Below are 24,000 nucleotides of genomic sequence, written 5' to 3'. Positions count from 1 at the left end.
TTTTTTTTTTTTTTTGGTAAGAGTTGGAGATGGTTCCATGAGCTGATGAGAAGTGTTATTGTTGGATGAAATTTTCTATAGATGCCTGTTAGGTCCATTTGGTTTATATTTTTCAGGTAAAGAGTCTTTAGAGTTTACGTCCAGAAGACCTATCTAATGGTGAGAGAAATTACCCAGTATTATTGAACTACAGTCTATCTGGGCTTCAATTTGAGTGGTGCCTTTTATGTAAAAATTGCACCCACATTTGAGTTTTATTATTTTATCTTCTTGTTGGATTGCTCCCTTCACCAATGCAAAGTGACCCTTTTTTTTGACTCTTCCAATTTTGGTGTGAAATCTGCTTTGTCATATGGAAGTACGTACTCCTGCTTGTTTGGGGCTCCATTTGCATGGTATATCAATTTCCGTTCAGTTTGTGGCTTTATGTTGCAAACATATAGTTGGGTATTGTTTTTTAATCCACTCTGCCAACTTAGTGTCTCTTAATTGGAGAGTTCAATTTGTATTCAGTGTTATTTTAGATGTTACTGTCATTTTATTTTAGTCCCATCTCTCATTTGCTTACTCTTCAAATGAGATGTTTTTTTGTGAGCTCTGAAGCTTGTTTTTAAATTTCTTCTGTGTGCAGTATTTGTCAGTTCTGTAGTGCCAGTTTAGTAGACATGAATTCTTTTAGTTTCTGCTCTTCATGGAAGGTTTTTATTTCATCTTCTTTTTTGAATGATAGTTTTGCTTGATAACAGCAGTCTGGGTTGGCAGTTATATTTCTTTCAGGACTTGGAACACATTGTTCCAAGCCTTCAGGGGTTGCAGAGTTTGTGCTGAGAAATCAGAAGTGATTCTGATTGGCTTGCCTCTAAATGTGACCTGACCTTTTTTTCTTGAGGAAAAATACCAAAAGTTTCATGAATTTGTGTCATTCTTGCACAGGGACCATGCAAATCTAATCTTCTCAATTTTAGTGTATTATTGCCAAAGCAAGCACAATTTATCATTCTTCAATCTTCTTGACCACTCAAAATATGTAACCGTTTCTCAAGGTCTAAGAGGAGATGCCATCTTAGTGGTATGCTTTTAGCTTTCACTGAACAAAGCTGAGAATTCAAAATATTTCATTTTCTGCTAATACAGAAAAAAACTGACAAAAGATATTTCCAAATTATTAGATGAATCAGAAGATCAAGAGACAGACACAGCACTAGATTCCAGTGATAGTGACAAAGCTGATTGTATAAGTGAAATTTCAGCCTGTCTAGATGACCTACATCTTAGAATTTTCCCATTCAAGTAGTGAATAACATGTTTCTATGAAGGGAAGATACTCTCACCCAGTCAGTCATGCAATAGAAAGGATTTCACCATGCAGTACTTTGACATAACTAACTGGTCAACCCTGCTTTGCTAAGAGGATGTTACAGTATTTGTCTTTAATGGTTATGCATCAAAATTTACTTGCTTTTGGTTTGCTACTTAAGGTCGTTTAAAATAAAGAAACTGAAGGATCCATTGGATGCCAAGATGGTAAATGTTGATGAAGTTTCCCTGTTACAGTTAAAGCATTGTATTATTTTCAGGGAGGTAAACCTTATTTCAAAGACAGTTTAAAAGGGGGCAGTGTCAAATACCATACAGGTATGCAATATCAAAACCAAATTTTAAAAATACAGAAAAGAAAATTTTATTAATTCTTTTAAAAACTTGACAAAATTCAGTCTTTCATATTTTACCCTGGCCTGGCTCACCTCACCTTACCTCTACCATAGCTTTATGACTACTCAGGCTTTCTTCATTCTTCATTTTTTGTTTCAAGTTAATTCTCAACATATGCTTGTGGTTCTCTTTGGGGATTCCCCCCCCCAAAAAAAATAAAAATAAAAATAAATGCAACGTGCCCTATGTCTGAGACCAAAAACCAACTACTTTCCACCCTATGAGATCTACTTAATTTCTCTTAGTCTGTTGGCTACCATTTTAAAAAGATGCAGTAACTCACTACATGGACATATTCCCTGTATCTTTCCTTGTTTGGCCAAGTGCATTTAAGCAGTATGTCCTCTCCTTTGTTCTAATAACAACATTTGCACTGATTACTAATAGTCCAGTTACAATTCTAATGACAAGAAAACATATGTTCTAACACTACTGAATTTTAAACATAATTACTTGTGAAACTATCACAGAAGAAATCATTAAAAATATAAAACCATAAAACACATAATATCCAATAATCATAAACAATTTAATATATTTTGGACTTATTATTTGGCAAAAAATATTCTAAATGCCTCACATATATTAAATCATTTGATTTCATTGAGGTGGCAATATTATTCTTGTTTTACACATGAGCAAACACAGAGATGTTACTTATCCAAAGTTACATAGTGGCAGTGCCAATATTTAAATTCAGTTTAGCTATAGAGCCTGCACTTAATCTCTAGATTTAATAGCTTTCTCCAGTCAAAAAAAGATTATCACAAAAAGCTATAATTTTATTACTTCCAACTTGCATTCATCACAATGAAAATAAAATAACACACAGTTTTACAAAAATAAATTTTTATTAAAAGCAGTAGAGTCTTGAGCAGGAAGACAGTACAAAGAATGTAAACAATGTAAACATCACTACATTCAGCTCAGCCTGATTGAACGCTGAAAAACAAGTCTAAATGCTCTATGTGCCCTTGCTAGCAAGATACATTAATTCTATTTTACACAGACAACACATTCTAATTTTTATTAGGAAAAAATATTTTATCGAAGTCGATCCCAACGCCAAATACTGGCATCATCACAAACAGCTATAAGAATGCTGCTATCCCTGCTAAAACTGGTTTGTCGAATAGCAGCACCACATTTATGATGAGTCAGTGTTGTACATCTAGGGGAAAAAACATGACAAGAGGTTAAATATATTATGTGTCAGTATCTACCTTTAGAGTGAATAAGAAAATAAACAGATGTCCCAAGTCTCATAAAAAGCATTTAAAACCAAATACCTTCACTAAAAGCTCAATCTCAAATCTCATAAAATTTGGATATATTTTAAACTCAAGAGGCACATATAATTTATATAAGATAAATGTCACCACAGTGCTATTATTATTATTTTTTTTGGGGGGGGTGCTGGGGATCGAACCCAGGGCCTTGTGCTTACAAGGCAAGTACTCTACCAACTGAGCTATCTCCCCAGCCCCGACAGTGCTCATTATTAAAACAAAAAAAGAGAAATATTTTAACTGTGAAACTATTAAATGTTAACCTGGTTTAAAGATGATATTGTAAGTATCAATTTTTCTTCTGTATTTGCATAAAACTTTGTGGAAAAAGGTAGAAATTTTTAATATTACAGAAATTTCCTGATACTTACTTGGCTTTATGAGGATCTTCTACTTCTAAATCCCAAACATAAAGTTTGCCAACCTGATTGCCCAATGCAAGCATCTGTGTAAACATTTTTAAAAACATCAAATTAATAAAATCACCATGCTCTAAGGCATTCAACAATCCTAAGCCCACTTTCTTACTTCAGAAAAACCTCGGCTCCAGCCTCTGACTGTGCTCTTGACTATTTCTTTGGATCTTATATTCCTGATTTGTAAATAGGAATAAGAGTAATTAATATTTCACAGGTGTCCTGAGTAAAATAAGAAAGCACTTCACAATTTTATGAAGGGCTTTACAATTTACAATGTTAGTGTGGTACTCTTTTCTGCCTTAAAGAATTATAGAAAAAGCTGTAGAAAGCTCTTCCAAACAATTTTTTTAACAGAAATAAATACCTAGATGTTACCATAGAATCCTAACAACAGATTTCTTTAACATTTTAAGTAACTAATATTTAATCTGTCTTCCATGCTGATTTTCCTGTTTTTCTAGAAAAAAGCTACAGAAGATTAACACTCCCATCACTAAGATATTAAATCTTAGTAACAAGTATTATGAAACGTAACACCCAACTTCAACTTCTGATACCAAACTGCCAATTCTATTTATAGCAGGCATTGCAGATGGTATACAGAACCCACAATGGTAGAATTTTTTTACATCAAAGGGCAAAGTAATCAATACAAAACATCAAATAGGGATTCTCACAGAAAAAAGAACATGGACACAACAGAAAAAGCTAGAATTACAATGGTCTTTTATAAGCCAAATAATTTCAAAATGTAAAAATATGCTGCTACCTTTTGCCAGAAATCCATAGAAAACCTCATGTACCAAATGTCACACTGGCTGTAATCAAATCGCCCAAGAATAGTCACATTAGACTCACTAGGTTTAATTTTATCTATATCATCTTCCATTTTGCCAGGTTTCCAGCATACAATGGCATTTTCACAAGACTAAAAGAGAAAATGAGAAAAACAAATATTAATCTTAGAACTGAATTTAAAAAATTAAAAACAAGCCTATCATTTTAGAATGACAGGTCAAAGACTGGTTAATCCAGGGATACACATTCTTTGGATACAGTCCATATCCATATTTGAGTATAAGAAATCTGATCAACAAAATTAAACAATACAAAAGAATTAAGTTGTTTGTGATATTCATGTTGAAAGTCACAATTTCTCTTCCAAATCAAATCAAGTCAGCTCTACATACTTTGGCACCCAGAGATACTTTGAAATTATATTTCAAAAGGTACAATTACAAACACATTGTATTAGAATACATGGCTTTTCACTATCTGGGCCTACCTTATTTCACCAGTTTCCCTAATTTTTCCAATTTACTTCTAACCACAGGTGGTTCCCTTTATTGTAACTATTAATTTCTTCATCCACACAGTGCCTGTACCACCTGGCAGGTAACAGATATAATGAACTCATTCAATGGTCCTTGAAGATCAGGTTATAAGTAGGGCAAAAGGAGACAATAAAAGCAGTAGTTTAACATCAAGACACCGACATGGGGATGGGATCAAAATGGGCTATGAAGTTACACTTCCCCTATCCTGTAACACTGAATCTTTGTGAACACACTTCTACTTAGGCAGGAACTGGTACAGAATACAATGGAAAAAAAAAAAAAAAAAAAAAAAAGAATTCCAAAACTGTGGGTACCTTTCATAATACTAATTGGTAGACACCAGACATGCTGCCAAACATCTTCTGATGAACAGGATAGCTCCCCACCAAATAAAATTACATAGCACAACCTCAATAACACCAGGTTAAGAAACCTTGGTGTAAGTAAACAGTGCTCCCTGGATTTTGGAGGGCAGCTTTCATAGTTGAAGGTGACAACCCTGCAGCCAGGGTCACTTAAACGCTTTAACCACAGGGCCACAAGGAGTTCAGAATGGGACAAAAAAAAAAAAAAAAAAAAAAAAAAAAAAAATTGGGGGTACAAGGGATTGAACCCAGAGGAGCTTAGCTTAACAACTGAGCCACATCCCCAGCCCTTTTTAAGATTTTATTTAGAGACAGGGTGTCACTGATTTGCTTAGGGCCTTACTAAGTTGCTGAGGCTATCTTTGAATTCAAAATCCTCCTGAGTCACTGGGACTACAGGCATGTGCCACCACGTCCTGTGGGACAACACATTTTTTATTCTTCTTTTTCAAACTTTTGAAATATAATGCTATATGGTACCTGTTACACAAGTCCTTAACTACAAAGTACCCTCAGAGATCACCTTAACTTGATGACTCCAAGTGACCAACTAGATCAATAACTTATGGCATTTTCTCAGAAGCCTCATCGTGGCCACAATTTCAATGAATCAGAATCTCTAACAGGGAGGGGGAAGCAGAAGCAGAAGAACTGTAAAATTGTTCTTCATGTACTTCTAAGTAACTGAGCTGGTAAAGAATATTTCCCCCCCTCTTCTGGGGGATCAAACCCAAGGCCTGAAGTATGTGAGGCAAGCACTCTACCACTGAGCTACATCCCCAGTCAAGAATTTTAATTATTAGAGTCCCCCTTATAGAAAACTAAAGCAAGGGAAGGTAAAAATGATTCATTAGCTCTGGTAAATTCTTCAAAATAATCTAGGCAAGTTTTTTAGAATTAGAGATTCCTAGGTCCTTGTGCCAAATTTAGAATCTCTAGGAGATGAGGTCTAGGAATCTATTTTTTACCATGTTCTTCAGTGATTTTAACACAGACCCAGATTGGAAATGACCATTATAATTTAGTCTAACCTTGCACCTAAATTCAGAAATCCTGTCCTGAGGTGTGATTACATTCCCAGTACTGGGAAATGAACCCAGGGGTGCATTATCACTAAGCTATATCACTGGTCCCTTTCTGTTTTGTTTTCTTTTAAATCTTGAGACAGGGTCTCATTAAGTTGCTGAGGGCCTCAAACTTGTGTTGCTCCTGCCACAGCCTCCTGTGTTGCTGGGATTACAAGTATTCACCACTGTGTGCAGCTGGCCTGATTAAGTTCTAGGGTCAGAAATTTTAAAGCTACTAGCTTTTTACTGCTGCTACCAAAACACTGGAGTAGATGCACTTTTCTCTACTCATCCCACTGAATGTAACTTAAAAGACTAAATATCATCTATAAAGCAAACAATCTGAAAACTGAGAGAAGATAGACTAGTTTATTAACCCAGGAATGTGAACCATTAAGAGTGCTGAGTTCCCTGGATTTGCTTTATATTCCACACTGGATGCTAGAGAAGGCAACAAAACAAGATGCTAACAAGTGAGGACAAGTCTCAACAAAAGCTATGTCCAGTCAAAGGACCAAGAAAGTGGCAGCCTAAAAAGACAAAAATTTTCACACACAAATGTTCTACTCCAGTCAAACAGCACAGAAAAATCCATGACTCCTCTCCACTTGAACCTATAAAGTCCAGGTAAGGAATCATTCTTAAGTCATAACTATGCACTTTAACTGTATATCCACTGGTATCCCGTACTTCTAGTTTTAATAAGGTGATTTTCTGGCTGGCCTAGTGTCAGAGAAGGCCTAAGAGTCAGGACATTCACAACCCCTCAGTGGTAAAGATAGAAGTTAACAATCCACAGAAATAGTGGAGACTATTAGGTTAGTACTAATGAGGCATCCCAGCCCCTCCAACTAGGATGGTGTTAGCTGAAGCCTAGTAAAAAGTCTGAATTCCTACCCCCTACCTGGAAAGCACAAGGCTGTGCTCTCCTTCCCCAGCTGAAAAGTATCAAAGGAGCATACCACAAGGGAAGATCTAAAGAAGATTGAGAGTCTCAAATATTCACAACTCAATCAGAAATTGTTGGGATACCAAGAATCAGAAAAATCTCAACTTAAAAAATAGATAATACTGAAGTAACAGAAGTCAGAACTATCTGAAAAGGATTTTAAGGCAGAAAGCATAAAAAAACACTTCAATGAGTACAAATACATATATTTGAACTTTTAAAAAAGTTTCAGAAATAGTAGATAGAAAATTTTGAAATGAAAAATTGTATTATAACCAAATTAAAACTTCAATGAATGGACTGAACAGGAGAGCGGAAAGAGTTAAGAATTATAAAGAGAAGATAATAATTATCCAATCTGAAAAAAATTTCTGAGGAATCAAATAAAAGATCTAACATTTCATTAGAGTTCAAACTGGGGAGAGAGTGAAAGGTTAAAAAACTCAAATAATGGCTAAAATGTTTTCAAATTTGGAGACAAAAATATGCCACCAAAACAAACTTACCACAGATTTAAGAAGGTAGTGAACCCTGAACAAGATAAATCCAAATAAATCCACATTAAGTCAAATCATACTCAAACCTCAGATGACAAATACATTCATGTTCAATCTAAAAACTAAAGACAAAGGAAAAAAGGTAAAAGCAGAAAGAGAAAAAATGCCTTATCTACAGGGGAGAAACAGTTCCAGATTTCTCAACAGAAGCTACAGAGGCCAAAGAGGGGGCAAACAGTTTTTCAATAGTTAAAACAAAAATCAAAAACCTGAAACCAGAAAACTGCATTCAGTGACTACATCCTTTGAGAATGAAGAAGAAAGCAAGCCATTCTCAGATGAAGAAAAACCAAATTTTGTCAACAGCAGATCTACCTACAAGAAGTTTCCTGAACAGAAAGGAAATGATTTAAGGAGTCATATTGGCATTATGAGTATGGAAGAACAGAAAAAGCAAAATGAGTAGTACATAGTACTCTCTCTTTTTGAGTTTTCTGAATTATATTTGATGACTGAAGCAAAATTCTGATGTGGTTCTCAACATAAATACTTCAGAATTATAAATAAAAAATAAAGGAATGAAAAGTACCATACAGTCATACATTTCATTTGAATTGATAAAATACCAATAAGGATGACTGTAATTAAGTTACAAATATATACTAAAGCAACCACCAAAAAAAGCTACACAAAGAAATATACTCAGATACAATACATAAATAAATATGGATTCTAAAAAATATATAACATACAGGAAGAAAGGAGTGGAAAAAACCCAGAAAAATGAAAAAACAAAAAACATACAAACAAAAAAACCAATCCAGCAGACTAATGTGATTATAGAAGTTAAGACTTAAAAATAAATACTCTAAATAAATCAACTAAAACAAATTGGCAGAGAGGATTAACAACAAAGTAACTCAAGCATATGTCACCTGTGAGAAACTTACACAACTATAACACACAGATTTATGAAGCAAAATATTATGTAACCATAAAAGGGCCAAACCATGAAGACACAGCAATATCAAATATAGTGCACCCAAAAACAGCTGCAAAACATTAATAGAACTGTCAGGAAAAAGAAAACTCCAGAATTATAGCTGGAGATTTAATCACTTGTCTCTTAGAAATTGACAAAACAGTATACATAAAATCAATAAGGAACAACACCATCATCAACCAACAGTATCTAATTTTCACTTATAGAACATTCATTCAATACCAAAATACATATTCTTTTCAAACTCCCATAAAACGTATCTAAAATAAAGTCACAGAACTTTAAAAAAGATATGAATAAAATTGAAAATGGAAAAAGCAACAAAACAATTAAAAGTTCTTTGAAAAGATCAATATTGACAAACCTCTAGCAAATGACAAAAAAAAAAAAATACAAATTTCAAGAATAAAACAGGTTGATCACTATAGACCCAGTAGATTCAAGAAAACAGACAGAAACTAGTTAATTGATACCAAAACCATATTAAAACAAAAAAAACTTTTAGATCAGTATCATACCTCATGAATCAGCCACAAAAGTACTTTTAAAAAATTAGAAAACAGAATTTCACAACAATATAAAAGAATATAAAAGAAACAATATAAAAGAAATACAGCATGACCAATAAGGGCTTATTCCAGAGAAACAAGTCTGGATCAATACTCAAAAAACAATATAATACACTAAATTAACAGGCTAAAGAAGAAAAAACATGATTTTATCAACTGATTAAGAAAAAGCACTCGACAAAAATGACACATAGTTGTGAAAAAAACTCAAAAATTTAGGAAGACTAATTTGACAAGGAATACCTCCCCACAAAATATATATAGCTAATAATTATGAAAGACTGTAGTCAAAATGTCTGCTCTTAACACTATTATTCAACATAGGACTGATAGTTCATCAGTGTAATAAGGAAAGTAAAGGAAATAAAAGGTATACATATCATAAAGGAACAAGAAAAACTGTCCTATTAACAGATGACAAGATGGTCTACATATTAAATCCCAAGTAATTACAAAATCAACAAAAAAAGAACTTAGAAAAAGCAATTTATTTAGGTTGCAGGATTCAAGATTAATATTCAATCAATATTTCTATATACTAGCTATGAACTCATAGAAATGGAAATATAAAATACAATTTAAATTGCTAAAAAACAAGAATAAGGAATACTTAGATGTAAATACAACAAAGCACAAGCAGGACTTGCATGCTAAAAGGCAGTAAAAGCTGATGAAAAATTAAAAAACTAAATAAATGAGACATACAGTGTTTGTGGATTGTAAGACTCGGCCTAAAAATATTAATGCCCCTCAAAATTACATGTAAGCTAAACATAATTCCAATCAAAATCTCCTCATCCCCAAAAAGAATCCCAGCAAGATTTTTTGTTTTTTGTTTTTGTTTTCTGGTAAATGTATACAAGATTTATTCTAAAACTTATATAGAAAGGCGAAAGAACTAGAATAGCCAAAAACAAATTTGAAAAAGAAGAATATAGTGGGAAATAAATATATCCAATTTCAAGACTTACTACAGTGCTATAGTAATGAAGACCATATATGTAGTGGTGGCATAGAGACAGACACACAGATCAATGGAACAAAGTATGTTCAATTAATTTTTGACAAGGTACAAAAGCAATTCAATGGAGGAAGCATAGTCTGAAAAAACTGGAATAACTGGATTCGTATAGGGGAAAAAAACTAACTTCATCCTGAACCTCATACCTTATACAGAAACTCAAAATAGATCATACACTTGATGAAAAACAGCAAGAAAACAAATAAAACAAAAGAGAAAATCTTTAAGATCTAGGACTTAGTGAAAGGTTCTTAGACACAACATCAAAAGCACTGTCCACAAAATTTAAAAAATAATAAATTGAATTTCATAAAAATTAGACATTTTAAAGACCCTGTTAAGAGGATGAAAAGCTACAGACTGGAAGAAAATATTTGCAAACTATGTATCTGACATAGGATTCATATTTAGAATATATTAAGAACTCTCAAAACTCAACAGTAAAAACAAAACAAAACCAATCCAATTAGAAAATGAGCAAAGATATGAAAAGACATCACCAAAAAGGATATATGGATGATAAATAAGCACATGAAAAAGATGTTTGACATCACTAGCCATCAGGGAATGCAAATTAAGACCACGATGAGATATCACTACACACCTATCAGAACAGCTAAAATAAAAAATAATGACAATACCAAATGCTGGCGAAGATTCGGAGACACTGGATCTCTCATACATTGCTGGTGAGAATGTAAAATGGCACGGCCACTCTGGAAAATAGTTTTGGCAGTTTCTTAAAAAACTAAACAAACTTAACCATGACCCAGCAATTGCCCTCCTAGGCATTTATCCCAGAGAAATGAAAAACAAGTCCACACAAAATCCTGTACAAAACCATTTATTAGCAGCTTTATCTGTAATAGCCCCAAACTGGAAACAACCAAAACACCTGTAATACATGGTTAAATTAACTGTGATAGTATACCCATACCATGGAATGCTACTTAGCAATAAAAAAAGGAGAATTACTGATACAAGCAACAACTTGGATGCATCTCCAGGCATTACATTGAGAGGGGAAAAAACAATCTCAAAAGGTTCCAAACTGTTACATTCTTGAAGTTACAAAATTCTTGTGATTAGAATAACAAGGAACTACACACACATTATACCAGTGTCAATATCCTGGATTTGATATTGTGTTATAGTTATGTAAAGTATAACCATTAGGAGAAATTGGGTATTGATCATATGGGACCTTTCTGTACTTACTATCTTTGAAACTTCCTGTGAATCTATTTCAAGATCAAAAGTTTAAGGGGGAAAAAAAATAAAAAACAACAGTAAAACTATACCCACAGGAAAAGAAAAAAATAAATTAGGTTCCAGCTCAAGAAAACATGAATATCCTGAAATCCACATCAAGGAAAGAAACTAAATGGCAATTTTCCCCAAATATGACGATCCTAAATGTTCAAATAACAGCATCAATAACTTCTCTACATTACTTCTTAAAGTGTGTGTGTGTGTGTGTGTGTGTGTGTGTGTGTAGTCTGCCTTCAGTATCTGTAAGGGAATGATTCGGGACCCCCCACAAATACTAAGTACTTTATATAAAATGACACAGTATTTGCATATAACCTACATACATCTTCCTATAGACTATTTTTTGACAATGGGGACTGAACACAGAGGTGCTTTACCAGAGCTACATCCCCATCCCTCCTCCTTTTTTAAAATTTAAGATAAAAGGGTCTTACTAAGCTGCTGAGGCTGACCTCAAACTTGCCATCCTCCTGCCTCAGCCCCCCCGCCGTCAATGGGATTACATGGATATGCCACTACACCCAGCATTCCCATATACTTAAAATCATCTCTAGATTATTTATAATATCTAATGCAATATAAATGTTATAGAAATGATTGTTCTACTGCATTGCTTAGAAAATAATGACAAGAAAGTCTGTACATGTCCAGTATAGGTGCAGTTTTTTTTTTTCCATCAATGGTAGGCTGAAACCAAGGATGTGGAACCCATGGATATGAAGGGTATACCTACATCCATCAACATGTTAGAGTAGGGTATGCAGGATGGGGCTACAGCCTATAAACCAAGCAACTCCAGCCACCTGTTTTTATAAATTGGATGTTATTGATAGACACAAATGTACCAAGAAACAAAGAAACACCACTGGCTTTAGTTATTGGTTATTTTGCAACATCATCATATATCAGAAGACACTATCACCTTATAAGCTACACTTCTCTTACTGAGCACAAAGAATTGTATTTTATTCCTTAAGTGAGTTTTCGAATCTCCCAAAATTATCAGACTTTTAAAGTCAATTTCCCATCTGGTATTCATTTTAACCAAATGAATTCACAAAGTTTCAAACACACACACACACACACTGGAAGTACAGCTTAACTGCAGTTTTTTTTCATACCTTGGAAAGTATCAAATCGCCTAACCATCGAACACAATCAACATAATTCCTATGTATGTCTCTGGTAGAAAAGTCAGGAAAGTGGATTTTCTGGGAAATAAATGGCCTGAAGGAAGAATAGAAATGTAAAAAGTTAAAAGAAAAAAATTAGTAGAAATGACACTACTTTTGATTTTTGAATTTATAAAACTCTTTTGTGGTTTGAGGGACAACACCAGGGCCTCTTGCAAGTGTTCTACTATGAGCTACATCCACAGCCTGATTTATAAAACTTAAAAATAAAATGACTATCAATTTCCTGTGTTTCCAGATAACTTATATTTTAATCTGCTTATTAAAGAATGAAAGTTTCCATTTTTGTTTCTCTAATTCAATCTTATTTTTTTCCTATAATTACCAAATAAAATTAAATAAAATTGTACTACACATGACCCCAAATTAATCCTTTTAATTCTGGGTGTCCTAACCAATGAAAAATAAGAGATCTGAGAGCAGCGGTGAAAATTTTCCATAAAAAAACACTAAACTACCTATTCAACCCTTTAAAATTCAGCATTAATGGTCTGTGAAAGTTAACATACTCAGAATATTTCAAAAGATAGCCATCTTTCTGGAAGCAATAAAACCTCATCTCAGACAAATAAATTTACAGTCCTACCTTGAGCAGTAATTTCTGAAAATGCCTTTCAGGAATTTGACAAAGACTTTTTCAAATAATTTCTAATATTTAGGAAACTAAAATTTTCCATTTTTTTCCCTTAAAGATTCTTGCAAGAAGACAAATGAATAAGATAAGCTGCTACCAATTCTGAAGTTAGTGGGTTTAATACTACACCTAATATTAAATAATTCAGTTTTATATGCTTTTGTTGTGCTACATGTAGAACCCAGGGCCTCACACATGCTAGGCAAGCACTTTACCAGTAAGCTGCTCCCCAACCCCATAATTTGACTTTTATACTGATATTATTAAAGAATTACATGCCATAAATTGTTTTGGTCAATTCACATGTTCTCTCCTTACATTTGCCCTCATGTGTAAAAAGCATGTTGGGCGCATTATCTGGAATAATGCTTCCAATTCAAATTCTTGGAATTTGTAAAACATTCAAATGTTATTAATGATTTGATATAAAATTTTAACTGTTACAATTACATTAAATGCTTTTAAGTACATATTAAAAATCTTACAATTAAACTCCTCTCAAGAAGACCAATACAACTCAATATTATTTTCTGTAAATTATGAAATATAATTTGTATTTATTCCAGAGCTATACAAAATAATTTTAAAATATAAATTCAACACTATATTAGTGGTGGTGTTTTAAAGTAGAATTCTGAAAGTTGTATTAATTCTTAAAGGTCAATAAGGTCTGATGAGTGTACTCAAACACTGCTTACAAATTTATTAAAAATATTGTATGCAAACCAGAAGATAAGTTCTAGCTCTTGGCTTAAACAAAAAGACAAAGTGAGTATATGTAAACATATGGTGTTTACAGTGAAAGTATTAATGATAGCCTCATATAATGATTAAAAAAAAGTTAACTGCATTAATAATTCAGGGATTTCTAAAACAGACATTTCAAAAATACAAGGAAGTTACAAAATTGCCCACCTCACAGTACCACGGTACAAGACCTCCAAATATGAATTTTCTCTATTTAATGAAGTGAGATTCATTTAAAGGAAAACATTATCATGAGTTAGAGCTAAAAATCCTATTTTTTTAAAAATTAGTGTTTACTATCTTGATTAGAATTTACTAATGTCTTTTTCTTTATTAAAATAGTTCTTTGTGTAAATTTAAAGGTCAAATATATGTGTAACTAAATAAAAATAAGTAAAATGTGCTACTAAAAGAAGACAAAAACACAATTCTAAGTGGATTGTGAAAACTGAGCCATAAGCATTAAAAATAAAAGGCTTCTACTTAAAACGGCTGAATTTTATGGCAGGTAAATTATACCTCAAACTTACTAAAGAACTTCTAAACTTGGTGTTGGGGGCTTACTTAACAATTCAGGGAAAAAGTAAAATATCTATTCAACAGCACAATAAAGCACATTAACTGTTACCTGTTAGTTTTATTTGGGTTATAATCATAAGATTCTTTAATTGCATTCATCATTCTCTTTGAATTGATTCTCCAAAGTTTAAGGGAGTGATCCATACCACAGGACATTATCTTTTCACCCAAAAGATCATAATCCTATATATAAAACAGAAATGTTTAAATTAAGTATACAAATTACCACCCCAAATTATATTTGTCCAATTTTCACCTAATGTACAACAGTGAAAATTGTATTTCAAACCAAAATAATAACTCCATTTTATTTTTCATCTTTGTAGTCCATAAATCACAGTTTTACTACTTCCAAGACTTAAAGTCTTAATCTGTTTGTCACCACCAAGTTACATGAGTTCTTATAATATGGAAGGCCAGAAAGTAAATTATGTGAATTTTATTTTTTCTATTTAATTATATTTAAGTATTTCTTTTGCTTGATTTTCAAGGTATACTGAATGCTAAGGTAAAATAATTATCCTATGACACAAAAAGCTGGAACGTTATACTGCTTTACTTGTCTAACTCCAATCAAAAAATTATAAACTGATATCTGAATTCTAACCTATGTGAGTCCTTGAACAGCTCAGATTTTACTTTATCTTATACTGGTAAATCAGAACATTTCAAGTTATATTGGTTTTAGAGTTCACCTGTTAAGTGAAAAAAGAAGAAAATATGAGAGTTGGGAAATGGTCATCTTAAACTCAGTGTGAGCACAATAAAATATTTCCTAAAAAGTAGATAACTTACTTCAAAGAAAAAGGGAAAAATATCTTTAATTTTCCTCAGTACTGTAAAGTGAACCCAGAGGGCCCCCTGTCACTGTGCGACACACCCAGCCCTTTTAATTTTGAGACAGGTTCTCTACAAGTTGCTGAGGCTGGCCTTGAAAGGGCAATCCTGTCTCAGCCTCCCTAGTTGCTGTGATAACAGGCATGCACCACAGTGCCAAACAGGAAAATGTTTCTTAGTGGCTAATAAGTTTAATGTTTTTCCTTTAGGAACTGAGAAATAGGGGGAAAAAACAAAACAAAAAAAAAAAAACCCAAAAAAGTCTTGCTCTATTTCTTCACCAGTAAGATTGAAATTTTACATGTCAAATAAAAAAAAATTTTTAAATTGCCTGGCAAGTTATATGAAACTAACATATGCTTTCTATTAAGAAAAGAGTCCCATGGGGATCGTTCACAGCTTATAAACCTGAAATTCACTGTCCTACAGCTTTCAACTTACAGCACTTAGGACTTCATCTCTGTGCCCTTCTACACCTCCAAATATTGCCACCAGAGTGTCCGTTTGGATATTCCATAATCGTAAAGCATGATCTAGTGTAAACATACAAAAAATTAAGATGAACTGTTATCATTCATTTACTGTGAACTTTCAGCACCTCCTTAGAGAAGCAATACTGTAAAAGTTTAGACTTAAGTTACAGTAAAGACTAATAATGAAATCCATATTATATAGAAACTTTAAATATTTATACCATTTACAGAATTAACCAAATTTAAAAAATTTATGTGATCTTAAAAATATTTTAAGTTAATTCACCTCAAATAAGTTTCTTTAAATAATATTCTAATTTGATAGATACTTTTGAGATTAAAAATAGAGATCTGACATAATTTTATAATATACCACAGAATAAGTTAATAGCTCTTCCCTTCACCACACTCACATTAACTAATCAAAAGGGATGGAACAGGTTTATAAGATTTCTACAGAAAGCCAAAAATATCATTGAAAACTACATGCATTATGACACAAGTACATAGTATGATAAGTTTTCCTTTGAAAATTATGTAACTCTAATGTGAACAACCTCTTTTCTTTCTTTTTTTGCAGTCCTGAATATCAAACCCAGGGCCTGCACATAGTAGGTCAGCCCTCTACCACTGAACCATATACCCCAAGTCCCGACTTATTCTATTAAATAATAAGGAATGTACAGCAACCACCAGTATTCCACATTATGTACAACAGCACAAGAATGGAATCCTAATTAGAATAAATCACACTCCATGTATAGTATATGTCAAAATACAGTCCACTGTTATGTGTATCTAAAAATAAAAAATTTTAAAAAGAATGTATAGCAAAAGAAATGTCATACAGAGCTTGAAATATAACAATATCCATATTATAAATAAATATTATCATACTATATAATTACCACCAAGGGGCAATAGTGCACTGAGATATTAACATGGCTGTAAAACTGATTTCTTGACTCCAATCATGTACAAGTTTTTAAATATACAAATGTTTTTCATTTTCTTGAGTACAAAACACACACACACACACACACACACACACAAAAAAACCCTACCTAGGATTCCTCATTTTATGATTAATGGTTTTTAAGGAACTGTTAGATTGTTTTTCAAAGTGGTTACATTTTACATTCCAACCAGCAATGTCTGAGCATGTTACAATTTCTCCACATCTCAATCAACACCTGTCTGCCTTTTTTATTATAGCCACCCTAACTATGTGTGAAGTGGTATCTCACTGTGGTTTTGTTTGAATTTCCCTAGTGATTAATGATGGTGAACATCTTTTAATCTGCTCATTGGTCACGTGTTTTCTACAGACGTGTTTATTGGGACTTTTGTCCATTTTTAATTGGTTTGCCTACAGTTGAGCTGTAAAAGCTCTCAGTAAAAGTCCCTTATTAGATATAGGACATAAATATTTTCTCCTGTTCATAGGTTGTCTTTTCACTTTTTTGATGGCATTAATTGCAGTAAAATTTCTACTCAGCCTGAACAAGCAGTATGCTTTTTAAAGACATTGTTGCTCATACAATAGGGAAAGACCAGGGTTAAAAATTGTGATATTTAAAATAACAGATGAATTACAGTCTACTCAGCAGTACAGAAATATGTGAGCTCAATTACTATCATCAGGAGACAAAAGTAATCGGCTTTTCCTAGTGGTAGTAATTTTTTGTTTTTTTAGTATTGAGGATTGAACCAGGGGAGCTTAACCACTGAGCCACATCCCCAGCCCTTTTTTATATATTTTTTTGAGACAGGGTCTCACCGAGTTGCTTACGGCCTCACTAAATTGCTGAGGCTGACTTTGAATTTGTGATCCTCCTGCCTCAGCCTTCTAAGCTGCTGGGATTACAGGCATGCGCCACCACACATGGCCGTAGTGGTAGTAATTTTAAGTTCAGCCTCAGTAGTTACAGAAAAAAGGACAGAAACATCTTCATATGCAAGTTTTTTTGTTTCTGGGAATCAAACCCATGGCATGACACATGCGAGGCATGCCCTAATATTAGGTAGTAGCTAACAATGAGCAGTAAAATGTTTAAGGCAAGGTTACAAGTATTCTTTAAATTTACTTTAGGGTCTTCTTTAAACTATTTCAAAGTAGATGAGAAAGCAAAGTGTGGTAATTAATTTGTAGAAAAAAAAAAGAAGCAAAGGAGCTAATGGGAAAATATGTCAAAAGAAAAGGATTAATGGGACTCTTAACAGGGTCCACTGATGTAGATGTGAAACTAGGAATTATGGCTATAGGTATTTCCATCTGTCTGGGAAAGAAGCCTCCTTTAGTAGCGCAGGCCCAATAAGGTAACTTCTGACCAGCTGTTGACCTCAGTTACATTAACATGGGATTGACTTGTAGATGAAGCCCGCTAAATAGGATGGCCACCATGACAGTTCCAGAGAGGACCAACTAAGGTTAAAAACTCTGCCACCTGACATGAAGGAGGAGTTGAACACCTGATTGGCAGAGAGTACAAAAGGTGGTCCCTAGTTCTCCAGGTAAACATCAAACACTAATAAATATGTAGAAAGCATTGTCTCCTTTATTTTCTGTTCAGAGGCACCGCAGTCTCTCTCTTAAGAGTGCTCTCTGCTTAAGTTTCACTTTGCTTTTACTTTCACCTCACTTTCTCTTTACTTTCACTTACAATAAAGTTCTCTTGCATGGCTTTTGGTGTCTGACTTTAAAATTTTCTTTTGTTGGAACACAAGAACTGAGATTTAGAGTTTCGGCTCCCTACTCTCCTGTGACACTAACACTGAGCTACATTCCCAGCCCAAGTTTTAATTTGAGGACTGACAAACCTAAGAAAAAACTTGACTAGAATAAGTAAAAGTATAATAAGAAAAGGCAATGAAGAATAGAATGTAGAAACAGAATAACCCAATTAATTTTGGAAAGCTCAGAAATGATTTAGAATGATTAAGAGACCTGTTTAAACGTGGAATAAACTTATAATGGCAGCATAAGCCTAAAGAGCAATGCAAAGCTTTCTCTTCATGGGAAATATTTCAAAAACTTTATGCTGGAGAAACAGCATTTTAAGGAATTCTACAGAGAATCCTTTATAAAACAAATACTCTTCTAAAAAAAATATGGATTGTCATATGCCATATTTATTACATGATTTGACAGAGAAATGGTAAATGGTAAATTTTTTTAAAACTATCTTTAAAAACTTTTAAAAACACTAACTTTGAGCATGAGTCATTTAAAACTGACAAAACTATAATTATTCACATGAAGACAAAGTTCTAGAACTATGCTAAATGAGAATGTTAACACATACTTTGTTGTAAGTACCAAATATTTTATTAAAGTCTGACTTCAATGATTAAGTACATTTGAATGTTCCTTTCTCTAATTCTTGGTTTGTGAAACACTAATGTAGCCTGAGATTTTCTTTACCAAAATTCATTGTTAAGAAAAATTTAAATTTGGCTTTTTTTTCCCCTAGAGCACTGATTATTTAAAACTATTATTTCCAAAGAAATAAGACTAAAGAAACATTTGATTCTCTTACCTTTACTTACTGACAGGAGAAGATTTGGATCTCTTGGGTGGAATTTCAGCTCATTGATAGCATTTCCATGGCCAACATAGTGCTACAATAAATTTAAAACATTTCAAATTTCATATCTCAAAATCAGTACATTCCTTTTCATAAGTCTTAATAAAATGGAAAAGGGGCTGGAGTTGTGGCTCAGTGGCAAAGCGCATGCCTCGCATGTGTGAGGCACTGAGTTTGATTCTCAGCACCACGTATAAATAAATGAGGAAAATAAAGGTCTATCAACATCTAAAAATATTTTTTAAAAAATAAAATGGAAAAAATAGCTTTACTCAGTAATGTAGTAGTTCTCAACCTTAACTACAAATTAAAATTGTCCAGCAGACTACAGAAATGGGGGGGAAAAAAAAAAAAAAAAAAAGATACTCAAGTCTCACTTGAAGATGTTCTGATTGGATTGGATCAGCAAAGACTCAAGTAAAAGTAGTGTTTAAGAGATCCTCAGGTAATTTAATGTGCCCCCAGGATTAAAAACAGTTAATTAAAATGATTCATAAAACCTGTCTCCATATCATATTCCTAGGCTTTACCATTCAGTTAATTACAAGGTGTCACTAAATTTACAACTCCCATTTTGGGTGTCTTGAAAAACCTGGTATTTGTTCATTTAAAGCCTCTCAAAAGAAAGGCAAGGAGAAAAATTATCTTAAAAGAAAAGCATTACAAGCCTGGTGGTGACACACCCCTGTGATCCCAGTGATTTGGGAGGCAGAAGGTTAGCAACTTTGAGGTAAGCCTCAGCAACTTTGTGAGGCCCTGAGCCATTTAACAGGAAGGGCCCTGCCTTAAGATAAAAGATGAAAAGGATGGGGTGTAGCTCAAGGATAAATCACCCCTGGGTTTAATCTCTAGTGCCAAAAAAGAAAAGAAAGAAAGTATTATAAATGTTAACATTTTTCCCACTTATTCCTCAATTTAATTACCCAACTGTCACAAAGGACTCAAAAAAATTTGTCTAAAGAAACAATAAACGAAGTACAAATCAGAAATTTTACAGTCACTGATTCTATTAATTTTACATTCAAAACAGTATGTTTTCACAGATGTACATTCAAAAGAAACAGACATACAATCTAACCATAAAACCCACCTTTATACATTGCATTGTTATGGGATTAATTATCCTTATTATGCCTCTTGATCCAGCTACAGCAAGCAAAGGGTGGCTCGTATTGCTATCATAGGTCCACGCACAAGTGTAAAAGTTTTCATCAGCCTAAGAAATGCCAGTTAAGAAATATAATATTTTTCAAAAATAAGTATGTTAATAATTATAGTATACGGAATCCTCCAAAAAACTGCTAAAGTTTTTGACATATTAAGTTCTGATTTTTCGTTATAAAACCAAATTTATACAATGGGAATTTTTGGTCTAAAATCCATGCCAAATGAGCAAACAAAACCAGTCTCTTCACCTAACTGTGTTTATTATTTAGCTGTTTAAATAACTACTCAACTCTGTCCTTGCAGTGTTCTGTAGTGCCAAAACAGCCAGGGACAAAATGTTAACAGGTGGGCATGATTGTGCAGCAAGAAAATTTTATTTACAAAACTAGGAGGCCAGGTTGTAGGCTCTACTTTGCTGACCCTTATCCTGATAGTTCTATCAGTCTCCACATAAAAATAAATATTCATTTTCCATCTTTTTCTGTGTGAGATCTTCCCAACATAGCCAACATGTCATCTAGAGAAGACTGACGGGCCTTGCCTTCCCTTGTTTGCTTAGTTTTTCAAATGGATCTGGAAGAAGCTTTTACTGTTGTACCTAATCCTTTGCCTATTAAAATTTTTCCTTTTATTCAATAACTCAGGTTTTGCAATATTTTATTTCCTAAATTGGGCATGTTAATTTTTTCCATCTAGGATTTGGTTGGTCCAATACTTGAAATGACTGACAGAATTTCTGATCAACCCAAGATTGTTATTAAAAATATATTGAAATTTAAAAATTCTAAGTAAGATCAAAGAAACAGGAGGTTTTTGCTAGTCTCAACTAACATTTTCTATTACTAGATTTCTAATATTCCTATCTCCAGTCAGATTCTAAGGATTACAAAAACCAGATACCAGGATTCTCTTGGGTGATAGTGACAGTGAAGGAATAACATTAGCTAAAGAAAGGACGGTAACTTCAGGGAATTAATTTAGAAAAGTTTTGGTTTACTTATTGAAAATGTCTTTAACCAAAAATATTAAAACCCAGGAAAGGATACATCAGCATCCACATAAGACTGCAATAACCGGATTTCGCCTTGTGAATGACATTCATATAATGTAACCTAATGAAAACAAAAATAAATTTCATCTCAAGTACAGAAACACACTCTTTAGTTTCTAAACATTCTAGTCACAATATTATCTTAAAGGCATTACAGAAACTGTTGCTTTAAAAATAGTTCCTTTAAACTTATAAATGTAAGAAAATCATTAGAAAGCCTAACATGTTTTACATAATATCCATAGCAAATATTCTAGTAATGTTTCTATTTTCTAATTTATAAATTATAATATTTATAATTGTATAATATTTTATATTCTCTTTCCCATCATTTAAATGTATCCTTCATCCTTAAAACTGCACCAACCTCTCAAAGTGAATGAAGTTGAAAACCCCAAAGTAATTGTGGCTTATCATCCTTTTATTAAATCTATAAGAAAAGTCTTTGGCACCATAAAGAAATAACAAATATTTCAGGAACAGATACATTTACCAAAAAGATTACACAATGTATACATGTAGCAAGATATCATCTGATACCTGATAACTATGTACAACTTTTGTGCTTTTTTTGTATCAGTTAAAACTATTTTAAAAGGACTTTGGATAGTTATAGGCTATTAACATAAAAAAATCTACAATATGCTAACAATAAATTGCTTTTCCTTGTATGGTAGTCCTTTTCAAATATTAACTTTTCCATGTATGGTAGCCCTTTTTGTTTGTTTCATAATCCAAAATTTAAAATATACCATCATATACAATTTTTAAAAAATTTAATAAAATTCATTCCATTTTTCTTATACTTTAGTAACATTAGCAAAAATCTATTAAAATTTAATAGTATATTAAAATGCTATGAAGATCCTAAATATCACTATTAAGTTCATAAAATAATCTGAGATTAATATTCTGAAAACTAATCTTCATATGGTTGTTAATTATATCTTAAAAAGAAAATTGTTTTCCCTTTCTTCCTTTTAAAGAAATCCTAACAGCAAGACTTTTACAATTCAATAAACTATATATAATACCCTTCAATGCCATTTTAAATTATTCTTTTTCTTAGACGCTCAGAACACTGCAATTAGCACACTTGAGCAGAAATTATGCCAATTCTACTACTATCATGGCCAAGTTGAAGAATTATAATGGTCGGTTTACAGGGATAGCTTAAAAGTGGATTCAATTTTAATTAATGAGCTACATTTCCAATTAGAAAAAAATAATCTCAATCTTTCTTGAAACTATAACACTTTTCCTCTGATTGCTATTTTCAAAGAATATGAGAACTAAACAACAACAAGCAGACTATGTACCACACAACCTATGCTTGGCTGAAAACCAAGAAAAGCTGTTATCCTATGTTATCAACTTCACTAGTAACTTTCAAGTACTTTTTTAAATAGTAAAAGCACCAGTCTCAATGTAATTTTAAAACTTCCTTAAGAACTGCCCAAGAAAAAAACTTTGACTCAAAATTTATGTTTTAGAAAACAAGTATTAGAAGAACTCAGCCCAGAATGACTGATATGTGTTTCTATAATTCTCAATCTATTGGGAAAAGAGAAAAAGAGCTTAGAAAAATGCTAACACTTGAAAAATACTGAACGGACCACTTCCCTGTTATCAAATTAATTGACTAGAACAGAATACCAACACAAGGAAACAAAAAATAGAGAAAACAAGTAGTGCACATTTAAAAAAAAAAATCACAACTCTCAATGAATTTTAACACAATTACTAAATAAATAAAATGTTAGTTTACTCAATTAAATGACTAATGAACATCTCTCTCAGATTCACCTCTTTCCTCTTTGAGCTAGGGATAGAGGAAGTGACTTGTCAATAGCCCATATCCAATTAGTCTATTTTCTTCCTATTTCTTTTTCTGAATACATCAATGTATTTCTATGCAATTCATCTTAATTCTCACCACAATATTAATGGATAACCAAAATGTTAGCTACTTACAGACTTTAAGAGGACAATTTTTCCCTGAAATGAGCTCAATTTTAAAAGAAAACTTGTGAGGACTCCCTGGAAGCACTAGGGAATTCCTATTAGAAGTGGATGATGAATGAGTACATCTTTGCAATCCACCTATTTAGCCCCTTATTTAATTAAAAAGTTAAGTAATAGTTTATGTTAAAATGGGCCAGCATGGCTCTCTCCACCCATTTCTCTCAATTCAAGATACTTCTGGCTTTCTTAAAAGCAAACTCAATAGT

The 24,000-nt window shown here is 32.8% G+C and overlaps 1 protein-coding gene across 4 annotated transcripts in view; it reads right to left on the bottom strand.

Moving 5' to 3' along the window:
* Window positions 1-2,545: 2,545 nt before the first annotated feature.
* The window catches only part of EED (embryonic ectoderm development), a 51,434-nt gene continuing 29,979 nt past the window's right edge, over window positions 2,546-24,000 (bottom strand). For 2 of the 4 annotated variants that reach the window (XM_079105610.1, XM_079105609.1), the window contains exons 4-13: window positions 21,765-21,830; window positions 20,642-20,767; window positions 19,504-19,585; window positions 15,933-16,024; window positions 14,704-14,837; window positions 12,623-12,728; window positions 10,871-10,945; window positions 4,191-4,349; window positions 3,374-3,447; window positions 2,546-2,884 (exon numbers count right to left, since the gene is read on the bottom strand). In XM_079105610.1, coding sequence (XP_078961736.1) covers window positions 2,758-2,884; window positions 3,374-3,447; window positions 4,191-4,349; window positions 10,871-10,945; window positions 12,623-12,728; window positions 14,704-14,837; window positions 15,933-16,024; window positions 19,504-19,585; window positions 20,642-20,767; window positions 21,765-21,830 — 1,041 coding nt within the window. In that variant the 3' untranslated portion in view covers window positions 2,546-2,757. The remainder of the gene's footprint in view (window positions 2,885-3,373; window positions 3,448-4,190; window positions 4,350-10,870; window positions 10,946-12,622; window positions 12,729-14,703; window positions 14,838-15,932; window positions 16,025-19,503; window positions 19,586-20,641; window positions 20,768-21,764; window positions 21,831-24,000) is intronic. The other 2 variants (XM_079105612.1, XM_079105611.1) reach the window with 2 other exon arrangements.

This window comes from Sciurus vulgaris (genome assembly GCF_902686455.1).
Source record: "Sciurus vulgaris genome assembly, chromosome: 11".
In the NCBI taxonomy this organism is placed as follows: Eukaryota; Metazoa; Chordata; class Mammalia; order Rodentia; family Sciuridae; genus Sciurus; species Sciurus vulgaris.
The sequence above is the reverse complement of the archived record's forward strand: the minus strand, read 5'-3'. Positions and strand labels throughout refer to the sequence as shown.